The sequence below is a fragment of the Lycium barbarum genome, chromosome 10 (assembly GCF_019175385.1).
Source record: "Lycium barbarum isolate Lr01 chromosome 10, ASM1917538v2, whole genome shotgun sequence".
Classification (NCBI taxonomy): domain Eukaryota; kingdom Viridiplantae; phylum Streptophyta; class Magnoliopsida; order Solanales; family Solanaceae; genus Lycium; species Lycium barbarum.
In genome coordinates, this window is record NC_083346.1 from 94,696,362 (window position 1) to 94,708,898 (window position 12,537).

At 40.2% G+C, this 12,537-nt stretch overlaps 1 protein-coding gene across 1 annotated transcript; it reads left to right on the forward strand.

Moving 5' to 3' along the window:
• The first annotated feature begins 10,348 nt into the window (after positions 1–10,348).
• Positions 10,349–11,955, forward strand: LOC132613142 (uncharacterized). The gene is made up of 3 exons (XM_060327190.1): positions 10,349–10,601; positions 10,868–11,451; positions 11,545–11,955. Exons 1-3 carry the CDS (start codon positions 10,349–10,351, stop codon positions 11,953–11,955), a joined length of 1,248 nt encoding a protein of 415 aa, XP_060183173.1.
• The last annotated feature ends 582 nt before the right edge of the window (positions 11,956–12,537 follow it).

Below are 12,537 nucleotides of genomic sequence, written 5' to 3' on the forward strand. Positions count from 1 at the left end.
AATATTGCGGAAAGCCTATTGCAATTGTAGATTATATTAAGTTGTACTTGTTTTTTTTCTTTTTTGATAATTGTGGTGTCCGGATGCACACCTCGATTAATTCCACGGGATACCTGCAACCTCCCACGAGCAACAGGTATGGGAAAACTTTGTTCACCAAGGCTAGAACAGATGGGGAAGAAATCACCTAGTGTGTTGTCTCTGCTGAGATTTGAACCTGAAACCTCATGGTGCTCAACTCACTTCATTGACTACTAGGGCACACCATTGGGTACAGTTTACATGACTTTATTCCTTTTTTTAATATAGTTTTAAATCTGAAAATGTTTAATTTTATTTTTTTTCATTTACTGTTTAATGAATTATTTTTATAGTTCACATAGATGTTATAATAAGTTTAAGATCACAAGTTCCAAATCTTATAACCACACAAAAAAGTTACTATATCATTTCTCTTTGCTAAATACTGTCTTTTTTCTAACACAAAATTATATATTTATATGAGTCGGTGTAAGATAATGTTTTTCTTGATTATTCTATTCCCTTGAATGGGTTGATATACATGATTTACAACAGAATTCTAGGCTACAAATTAGGAACTAATTTGACTAAATAATTCTAACATATGCTATCCTAAAATAGAAGATTACAAAATATATTTCACTAAATAATTACATAATCTAACACACCCCCGCAGTCGAAGCGGGAGGTTTACGAACGGTTAGACTATCCCGAAAATCATCAAATAGTACGCGCGGAAGACCTTTGGTGAAGATGTCAGCAATCTGATAACGGGACGAAACATGTAGGACACGAACTTCGCCACGTCTAACCTTTTCACGAACAAAGTGAATGTCCATTTCAATATGCTTGGTACGTTGATGTTGTACCGGATTTCCAGACAAGTAAATGGCACTCACTTTATCACAATAGACCAAAGTTGCTGTACGAATAGGACAATTTAGTTCAAGCAACAGATTACGAATCCAACAAGATTCAGAGACAACATTAGCAACCCCTCTGTATTCTGCTTCAACACTTCACTTAGATAGAGTAGGTTGGCGCTTGGAAGACCAAGAAATCAAGTTATCCCCAAGATAGACACAATAACCCGATGTGGAGCGTCGAGTGTCTGGACATCCTCCCCAATCAACATCTGTATATGATAGTAGTGACTGTAGAGAGGATTTGTATAAATGTGTGCCAAAGTCAATCGTACCTCGAATGTAACGCAAAATGCGTTTTAATGCTTCCATATGCTGGACTTTGGGGTTATGCATAAACAAGCAAACTTGTTGGACGGCGTATGATATGTCAAGCCGAGTGAATGTCAAGTATTGCAAAGCACCTGCCAGACGACGATACTTCGTAGGATCCTCATACGGGGCGCTTGAAGAAGCGCTGAGTTTGCCTTTTGTGTCAACTGGAGTGGGGCATGGCTTACAGTGTGACATGCCTGCCCTGTCAAGAATATCCTCTGCATAAGAACTCTGAGACATAAAGAGACTATTTTTGTCCTGGGAGACAGCAATCCCCAAAAAATAGCTCAACGGACCCAAGTCTTTCATTGTAAATTCCGTAGCTAACTTGGACATAATACCGAGTCTGAGAGAGTCTGAAGATGCAGTTAGAATAATATCATCCACATATAACAAAATGTAAGCAATATCTTTTCCACGACAATAAGTGAAGAGAGAGTTGTCAGATGTACTATGCAAGAAACCAATGGTTGCCACATATTCAGCAAAACGCTGATACCAAGCCCGTGGTGCCTGCTTCAAACCATAAAGAGACTTACGCAAGAGACAGACATGATCAGGACGAGCTGGATCCCGGAATCCCAAAGGCTGATACATATAGACGGTCTCATTCAAATTGTCATGTAAGAAAGCATTCTTTACATCAAGCTGGTGAATGGGCCAAGAGTGAGATAAAGCAATAGTAAGAACCACATGGATAGTTGCCGGCTTGACCACCGGACTGAAAGTCTCGTCACAATCAACACCTTCCCGTTGAGACCTGCCATCACCTACAAGACGGGCTTTATGCCTCTCAAAAGAACCATCAGATTTCTTTTTATGCCGAAAAATCCATAAAGACCAAATAATATTAGCATTTGGAGGACGAGGGACCAACTCCCAAGTCTTACTATCAATAAGAGCATTATATTCATCTTGCATAGCATTTTTCTAATTCGGTTCATTAAGGGCACCAACGGGATTCCGAGGAATGGGGGAGATGGAATTGTTGGTGACACTTAAGGCTTGATTATGGTATTTCAAGTTCGGCTTAAAGATCCCATGTTGATTACGTGTAGTCTGCGATGAACAGATGGGGGGCTGCTACCGTGGTGGGGCAGCGTGGGAGAGGGAGGGGCTGGCAGTGGGGGGACTGTCGTGTGGACCGTGGGAGGATGAAGAGGCTGGCGAGCAGCTGGGGCAGTAGAGGTGGACTGATGGGCTGTCGACGATGAAGGAGAGGGGGAGGGGGAGCTCGGGTGGTGGGTTGCACGAGAGGGAGGGGGCTGCATTGGCGGAGCAGTGGCCTGGTCATGCAACAATTGAATTCTCAATAGGGAATTATCATTATCCAAAAATTCATATGAGGTAGGAGATGGAGTATTTATTTGTGAAAATGGAAAGGAATTTTCATCAAACCACACATGCCGGGCTACGATTATTTTTCGGCTCGATAAGTCATAGCATTTGTACCCCCGATGATTGGAAGGATATCCTAGGAAGACACACGGAGTGGACCTAGATTGCAGCTTATGAATTTGTGTGGAGGGAAAAAGAGGAAAGCATAGACAGCCAAAGACTCGGAGATGAGAGTAGGATGGATTCTTTTGATAAAGAATGTGAGTGGGTGTCTTATATGCTAAGAGTTTAGAAGGAAGAATATTGTGTAGGTACGTTGCCATGGCCAAGGCGTGGTGCCAATAGGAGGGGGGCATAGATGCATGGGCAAGGAGTGTATGAACAATATTATTGATGGATTTAATTTTCCGTTCCGCTTTACCATTTTGGGGGGAAGTGTGGGGACAATAAAAGCGGAAAATCATCCCGTTTTGTTCACAAAACTTATGAAAAGGAGCATTATCAAATTCACGCCCGTTGTCACATTGAAAAGTTTTGATTTCTTTTTCAAACTGAGTGCGAATGAAAGTCCAGAGAGACAAAAAATAATTATAAACTTGGGACTTTGTTTTGATGGGAAAAGTCCAAAGAAAATTAGTGTAATTGTCAAGAAATAAAACATAATATCTGTGACTTGAAGAGCTAAGAACAGGTGAAGTCCATAAATCACTGTGAACAATATCAAAGGGCATAGTAGTAGTTGAAAGAGAGTCATAAAAAGGCAATTTAATTAATTTCCCCAGAGGGAAAGAATGACAAATATTGTTTCGAGCCTTATTACATTCAATCAAATTACTACTACGTAAAGAACTAAGAATAACATCCCCTGGATGACCTAAACGGGAGTGCCAGATATGAGGAGAGATAACACTAAAAGCAGATGGTGCGGAAGACGAGATGGGTCAAAATTTTTTGAAGAATGGATAAAGATCACCCGAACTCTCACATCTTATGAGTTTGCTCCCAGTCCGTAAATCCTTCACATAAAAACCAAAAGGATCAAATTCAACAGAAACCATATTATCTATAGTAAATTTACGAATGGAAATAAGGTTTTTGATGAGTTTAGGTGCATGTAAGACATTTTTCAGTTTTAAAGAGGGACTTTCTTGAAGGGATGTATGACCATAACCACGAATTGGAATCATGTTACCATTACCAACAACAATGCCATTATTTTTGCTCAATTGATAATAAGACGAGAGAGTACCTTGGGAGTTGGTCATGTGAGATGTGGTTCCGGTGTCCATGTACCAATTCTTGTCATCGGGCGGATTCAACGACATTGTGTGCATAGCTTGATCAATATCTGTGGGTGCATACCCACCATGTGATGACGAGGCTGACGAGTAGAACGCCTGTGGAGGACGAGGGCCAAGAATTCCCTGCTGCGAGGGAGCTGGACGCGACTGCTGCCAGCCGCGGGGCTGCTGCCATCCAGCCGTGGGGTAGGGGCACGGTGGGGTGGCCCACGGCTGTGGCCCCCAAGCTTCCCACAGTGGAAAATACCACGACGGGGAAGTGGGTCCCTGCTGCTGCGACGCGGCGGGCTGGTATGCCTGTGCATTGGTTCGGCTGCCCCCGCCGCTGTTTTGTCCATTCCCGCTGCCACCGCGGTTATGGTGGTTGCCGCCGCTGCGACCGCGGTTATTTTTCTTTCCACGATTTTGCGAGTTTCCACGATTGTTGAAGTTATTTTCAGAATTATTAGGCTGTCCATTTCCTGAGAAATTCTGAGGATTAACATTGTGGGAAACAAGAGCAGCATTCGAGCCGGAATCGTGAATGGCGTCCTCGGCATGGCTATCTTCCTCAAGTTCAAGCATTGACCGGACAACGTCAAAAGATGGGAGAGGAGTACGGTGATGCACCGTCGTGCGAAAAGTTTTATATTCCTCCGAAAACCCTCGTAGAAGACGAAGCACAAGTCGTTCGTCGCAGACTTTGTGTCAGACGTTGGCAAGGTTGTCTGCAAGAACTTTCAGCCTGGTGCAGTATGCTTTCATATTCGGGAAATCCACCAATTTGGTGTTGGTGAATTTTGCATCAAGAGCAAGAGCCCTAGCCTATTTGTTATCCTGAAAGAGATGAACAAGGCGGTCCCAAGCCTCGGCTGCAGTGTCCTCTTAATGAATGATCGTGTTGAGAAGATCATTCGATATCGTACCATATATCCATTGCCGAACAATTTCATCTAGCCGTTCCCATAGGGCCTTAGCAGCAAGTTTTTCGACTGCAGTTGCCGGTGGTGGCACGGTGGGGGAGGCAGGAGGTAGGATGTGGTCGATTACCAAGTTTGCACGACAATGGAGCTTGAAGAGGGTAGCCTAGTTATTGTATTGGCTTCCTCCGTAGTCAAGCACAATGGGAATGCATGATTTGATTTTGGTGACGGTAGTCGCAGGATGCAACTTGGAGGCGTCAGCCATGGAGAAGAGGAGGGGGAATAGCCGAAGGAGAGGAAAACGAAAAGAGGGGGGGGGGGGGGGGGTTCGGCGGCCAAGGGCTAGGGTTTTAGGATGCTAGGGTTTTTAGGAGAACCTGCTCTGATACCATGTAAGATAATGTTTTCCTTGATTATTCTGTTCCCTTGAATGGGTTGATATACATGATTTACAACAGAATTCTAGGCTACAAATTAGGAACTAATTTGACTAAATAATTCTAATATATGCTATCCTAAAATAGAAGATTACAAAATATGTTTCACTAAATAATTACATAATCTAATAGTCGGGTTTTAGAAGAAGAACTAGCTAATAGACTAACTAGCACGCTTATGTATGGACCTGTTTCAATAGCAATTTCCAGCCGCATGAAATAAAATACAAATCACAGGGAAAACAACATCTAAGAAGACTTTGATGGCACGTTTTTCAAATTGATTTCTATTGAAAGAATGACAAGGAAATGGAAAACCATGTTAAATTGGGTATGTGGTTTTTGTGCGAAAGAATATTATAACCTCATGAAAACGTTCGTACAAGGAATAACGGCATGTGCCTAGGCGATTATGACCACAGAGAAGTAGAGATATTTGATTTTAGAGGAATATGTAGTTTTCATATGTATTTTTTTTTATATCCCTTTTCAGGCATAAACATATTTGGGGTGTGTTCTGTATAAAGGAAAATGCTTTTTAGAAAGATAAGTGGGTTTTTTCTTCATTTTCTTGTGTTCCGTACGTAAACAAAAATATTAGTCTAAAACATTTGTATATAATCTAGACAAATACTCAACCCTAAACTACCATCCCACAATCACGACCCTCCTACCACCCCACCCACCATCACCCAGGCGAATTTTTCATGTTACATTTTAATAGGTAGTAATTGTTTTTGAAGACACAAACACCTCAATTATGAGGAAATAGTCATATAAATAGAGTTAATATCCAATGAATAGATATTGTTGACACTCAATTTTGGCCCTCCTTTTCATATAATTAATTTCACTATGCTTCTCAGTCGTGAAAATTCCCCAATAAATGAGTTTGGAATATTTTCGCTAATTATTACACTATTTTTTGAGATATATTTCTCTTAAGTTAAGGACGTTTTTTATCGTTTCCTAAAAATTACCAAACATCATATTTTTATAATTAAAAATTACTAAACAACATTCTTTACAATTAAATCACTCAAAATAGTGTTGATATTCCTATATCAATATTGGCATTGACATTTTTCCTTTGATCCTATTTATTACTATGTTAATCATCGTTTATTCTATTTTAAACTAAATACGTATAGTAAATTACTTGTATTATAATTTTCATATGTACACGTTTTTGGGAATTAATTAGGACAAAGAAGCATGTTTTTATTAATTGATTAGAAAATAATTCATCTACCAAACATTGGGCCAATTCCCTTCTACTCCAAATTAAATCTCCTTAACCCAAAATGCCCCAGCCCAATATTAAACGCCCCTACCCAATATTCAACCACCCCAGCCCAAAACCCAACCGACCCGGCCCAAACCCCCTACAACTAAACCTACCCATCTTCAGTAACTAAACCAAACGAACCAAACAACCCTTCCTTCTCCTTCAACCAAACGACCTCTCTCTCTCTTCCCCTTCAACCAGCGCAAACCCCGACGCCGCCATCCCACCCTGTCACGTCACTTCCGTCACCTCGTCACCACCACCACGACCATCAGACTGCCAAAACCACCTTCCCCCTCTCTCGAATCGAAAAAGGGTAGCGAAATCTGTGGGTTTAGAACGTTCCATCGCCTCTACTGCTACCACATCTTTTGACTGACGCAGTGGCAGAAGGAACCAGTAAGGGGTCGTATCAACCTCTGTGGGGGAGAGGTGTAGTGAACCGTCGGTTCCAACTCCGACCCGATGGGTAATGGCTCGCCGACTGTTAAGACGCGCGAATCCACCAAATTCAGAGTCCCAAGGAACCTCTGGATTTGAAAACCCATCTGAAAAGGTGAAAATCCGTCACTTTTTCTTCATTTTTCATCTTTTGAAATTTCAGAATTCCCCCCCCCCCCCCCCCCCCTCTTTTCCTTATTTTTTGAATTTCGAATTCAAGCTGTTGAAACCCTCAGTGTTTGCCTATAAATACGGCCTTCTTGGGCTGTTCTAGGGAGGTTTTTTTTTTAAGGCTGAAAACTCCCCTTTGAACAAAGCTTTCATTGAGAATATCTCTTTCAAAGGTTCCATACGCAGAAAAATCGTCTTTAACTTTGAGTTTCTTTTTGGCTGTCAAAATCTCTTTTCAAGTTCTCGGCTGAAAAAACAAGCTTTCGAGTGGATTCGGAGACTCGACGACGACAATAGCCTCAGTTCGCTGTCACGGAGAAGGTAATCACACTCGTCCTCTTTTCGTCTTTCATTTTATAAGAAGTAGAAATGTAGTCGTTCAAGTATTTCTCGTCGTTTATTTGGTTTGGTTGGCTGGAATGTGTTCTCTCCTCGTTTGTTGTAAATTAGTGTAAGGAGACTAATTTCGTCGAATATGTGTTTAACCTCGTCGCTTGGCTAACTTTATGTTTCAGTCATTTTTTTTTTAGTCCGTGACGTTCCTATTTCTAACATAAATCAGTGAAAAAAATGACGTATAGAAACCATGAATTTAACAAGGGAAACTACTGATTTGTGAGAGTGTAATATGAGCTTCTATGCAGATTTGGTATTCCCTTGTTGTTATCTTCTCGTATGATCAAGTAATTTTTTTTTTTAAAACAGTTCTACTTCTTTTCCCATAGAAATTTGTAATGTATCATGGTTAAGGTGATGGGGTAATTCTTTTTAAGTATATTTTGAGTTGGAATCTAGACATATATGAAAACTTCTCCTCGTTTCATTCTCGGTTTACAGAATTAACATGTAGTCGTTTGATTATCTGGGCTGGTTCATTTTTTGAGTTCTGTACATTTTTTGGGTCTATTTTTATTTTAAAAAAAATAGCAGATGAGCCATCCTGAACGTCAGCATGTGAAAGGCTAATAAAAACTAAGGGCGTTTAGGAAGGAAACCACTGACTTATATAATTTGTATTAGTTGAAACTTCTAGTTGTTGAAGTAACTTTATCGCTTTTGTATATCTTCTTCCTTCAAATACTCTTAAGGACCGTTATGCTGTGACTTTGTGTAGAAGCCAATATGTGAATATATTGTGATATCATATAATTGAAAAGAGAGGTTATCACTTGATTAAAGGAAAAGTTACTATGTTGATTTTTTTTTTCAAAAAAAAAAATGTTTCTATTCTAATTATGTTACTGGTTTTGACATTTTTAAAAAAAAAAGAGTTACTGTTTCGTTAAAAATAGGGCATGACAGATATTACATCTTAAGACATACATAACAATAAAATAGCCAAAATTATTCCTAATTTATATTTTCTTTGGAAACGTATAAAAAAAAACAACAAGTAGTTTGATATATACAGAGTAAGAGATTCAGCAATAAAGCTTCGAAAAGGAGTTGTTGAGTAGCCGGACCAGAAATTAATTAGCAAATTTATGCATCAGAATCTAACTATGGATTATGAAAAATGTCGACTTTTGGTGCATCAAGTTGGTAAGCCAGAAGCTTCTCGAGTCGGCTTGTTTCTCTCTCGGCGCATGTTAACTAATATGCGCCGGTCATGGAGAAGAGAGTACGCATACCTACCGTGAAGGCGCAAATGGCACAGGAAGCTTTACAAAATAAGACTAATCGAGGAAAGAAGAATACAACGATTGTAACAAAGAGCACTGCAACAGCAGCACCGGCCAAAGTGGGAAGCGAAACTCCGGCGGCAGCAATAAGGCCTGAATCAACAACACCAGCTCGTATTGAGGAGGAAATTACTAAATCGGAACATCACAGATATGGATGGAGGTCACACAAGAATCGGCTAGCTCGGGTAAGAAATCTTCTTCTAGTAGTGGAGTTAAATCATGGGCTGATCAGGTTGAAGAGGCAATTGAAACGACTAGTCAGGGGTCAATTTGGGATAATTTCGATATCAATAAGGTATCAAATGCAGGGTTCAAATTGGATTATGTTGCACCTAAAATGCAAGGGGAAACCCTAATTACTGAAATCGAGTTTGATGATATTGAATCGGAGATACTATACTGGAAAACAGTGGTTGTATGCTATGTGCTAGGTGCACATCCTCCCTTCGAAGTGATTAATGTCTATAAACATAGAATTTGGGTGAAGCATGGTATAAACAAAGTATCTATGTTGAAAAATGGCATAGTGCTTGTTCGATTTGATACAGCGGAGGGGAAGAATGAAGTTCTACAAGGGGGAATCTATCACTTCGACAACAAACCATTCATAGTGAAGTCATGGAATACTGACATGGAGTTTACCAGAGATGAACTATACACAGTTCCTATTTGGATAAAATTGCCAAGCCTGGATTTTAAATATTAGAGCGTAAAAGGATTGAGTAAATTGGGGAGTCTAGTGGGCACACCACTTATGGTTGATCACAATACTGAGCAGAAAAAGGGGTTACATTTTGCTAGATTGTTGGTAGAAGTCAAGATGGATGTGAAATTGCCAGACACAATACTGTTTCGTAATGAAAGGGACTCAATTGTGGAGCAGAAAGTAGTGTATGATTGGAAGCCTACTTTGTGTAACTACTGTCATAAGTATGGTCACTTTAAAGGGGATTGTAGAAAGAAGAGAGCTCCTATACAGAAGGAACAACCACCTGTGCAGGCTGAGACTACTGTAGTTCAAAAACAACCTGTAGCTGCAGTAGCAACAAAGAGTGGAGCACAAAAAGGTGCAGTAGCAGCAAAGAGTGGAGCACAATCAGTAGATGAAGTAGCAGCAAAGAATGGAGTACAAGCAGCTGCAGTAGTAGCAAAGAAAGGAGCACCAGCAGCTGTAGTAGTGGCAAAAAAATGTGTTGAAGCAAAGGAAGCAGTGCAACCAACAACATCTAGCCCAATTAAACATGGGCAGGGCACTGAGCAGGTTATCCCAACTTGGGTTACTCCATTTAAACCAGGCAAAGCTCCAGGGAAATCACATAATCAAGTGACCAGTAAAAACACTTATCAGGTACTGCAGAAATCTGATTATGGGCAAGTAACAGTAGCAAGGATTGAGAATGTGGGTGGCACTCCCATTCCTCAAACGGGGAATGGTTAATATGATTTGTTGGAACGTGAGGGGACTAAATGCCCCTAATAAGCAAAACGAGGCAAAACTCCTTTGCAATAGAGAGCAGGTAGGAATGATGGGGTTGTTAGAAAATAAAATAAAGAGTAATAAGATTGCTGAAGTAGCTAGCATAATGTTTGGAGGTTGGCAATACGTCACAAATTTGGAATCTCGTTATAATGGAAGAGTGTGGTTGGTGTGGAGACTTGATTTTTATACAGTGGTGCCTCTTGCTTCTTCATCACAAGTTATCACTTGTGAAATCTTGTATATTCCTCTTCAACTCAAGTATATTATGTCCATAGTATATGCTTATAATACGAAGGAAGGTATGAGAGAATTGTGGGAATCCCTGGTTAGGCAAAATGTGGGATGTGTTACACCATGGATAGTGTTGAGAGATTTAATTCGGTGCTGAGAGGGGAGGACAGGCTGGGTGGTAATCCTGTTACATAGAATGAGGTTGCTGATTTTCAAGACTGCTTGGATACTTGTGGTCTTATTGAAGTACCACACCAAGGGAAAAAATATACTTGGAATGACAATAGTTCTCCAAGAGTTTTTTCGAAAATTGATTTGACTTTTATAAACTCAGCTTGGCTTAATAATATGCCTCCATGTACTGCTGTTAATTTACCAGAGGGAATAAGTGATCACTGTCCAATTAAGCTTACTTTGACTGGCCAAAACACTAGAAGGAAAAGAGCTTTCCAATATTTCAATGTTTGGGGCCAACACCCTTCTTTCATGAATACAGTTAGGAAAGGATGGGATATAAATATAAATGGGTGTAGCATGTGGAAACTGGTGAGAAGGCTGAAGCTACTAAAGTCTGACCTTAAAAAGCTCAACTCCCAATTTTTCAGGAACATTGTTACACAATCAAATGATGACAGAGAAGAGTTGTTTATAGCACAAAGAGCCTTGCAGACTGATCCTTTGAATTTGGTTCTTCAGCAGGAAGAAAAGGAGAAGCTAGCTAAATTTAGGCAATCCTCATACCTTGCAGAGATGTTTCTTCAGCAACAGAGCAAGGTCACATGGATAAAACTGGGAGATGATAATACCCAATACTTCTATTCAGTAATTAAACATAGAAGGCTGAAGCAGGTTACCACTCAGCTGAGAGATGACCTAGGGAACTGGCATTCAAATAATGAAGAGATTGCAAGTCTGTTTGTCAATTACTATAAAGAACTGCTTGGTAAACAAGCTTAGGTGAGAATTAAAGCATTTAGAAGCTTCTTTATAAATGGCCCATTGTTATCTCAGGAACAACAGGTCCTGCTCTTGCAACCATATACTGGTAAGGAAGTGAAAACAACAGTTTTTCAGATTGATAGTAATAAGAGCCCTGGGCCTGATGGATATGGCAGTGGCTTTTTTAAATCAGCCTGGGAAATAGTGGGAGAAGATGTGGTGACAGCAGTTCTGGAGTTCTTCACAAATGGCAAATTACTTAAACAGTTGAATGCTACTAATATTGCCTTGATCCCCAAGATTAGTAGTCCAGAGCAAGCAAGTCAGTTTAGACCTATTTCTTGCTGTAATGTGCTTTATAAGTGCATTTCCAAGGTGATATGTCAAAAGACTGAAGGAAGCAATACAAACAATAGTAGCAGAAAACCAATCAGCATTTGTGCAGGGCAGGTCCATGCTACACAATGTTCTTATATGTCATGACATCCTTAGACACTATAATAGACAAACTACCCCAAGGTGCTTAATGAAGATTGATTTGAGGAAGGCTTATGATATGGTGAGTTGGGAATTCTTGGTGGAAGCGTTAAGGGGATATGAATTTCCAAACAGCTTCATCAATTTGATAATGACCTGTGTAACTTCTCCAATATTCACAGTTAAAGTCAATGGTGAAGGGCATGGGTTTTTTGCAGGAAAGAGGGGACTTAGACAAGGGGACCCAATGTCACCCCTATTGTTTATGTTAGTAATGGAGTATTTGTCAAGAACTTTGAAGTGCATGGGGGAGCTGCCTGATTTCCAGTACCACCCAATGTGCAAAAGAATAAAGCTGACTCATTTGATATTTGCAGATGACCTCATGATTTTTTGCAAGGGTAACATGAGCTCTGTTTCTAGAATTATGGAAGAACTAACTCATTTTAGTGATGTGATTGGACTACAACCAAATACGGACAAGTCTAATTTGTTCCTGGCAGGTGTTGATGATCAGACCAAAGAGCAACTTCTATTGAGGACAGGGTTTGTCTTAGGTTCTTTTCCTATTAGATACCTCGGATTACC

Bases quoted from the DNA above. Each gene is read 5' to 3' on its own strand.
- LOC132613142 (XM_060327190.1), top strand. From the start codon at position 10,349: ATGGGGTTGTTAGAAAATAAAATAAAGAGTAATAAGATTGCTGAAGTA. The intron at 10,602-10,867 runs GTATGAGAGAAT...TTATAAACTCAG, and splicing joins TGCTTATAATACGAAGGAAG to CTTGGCTTAATAATATGCCT. The intron at 11,452-11,544 runs GTCAATTACTAT...TTGTTATCTCAG, and splicing joins AAGAGATTGCAAGTCTGTTT to GAACAACAGGTCCTGCTCTT.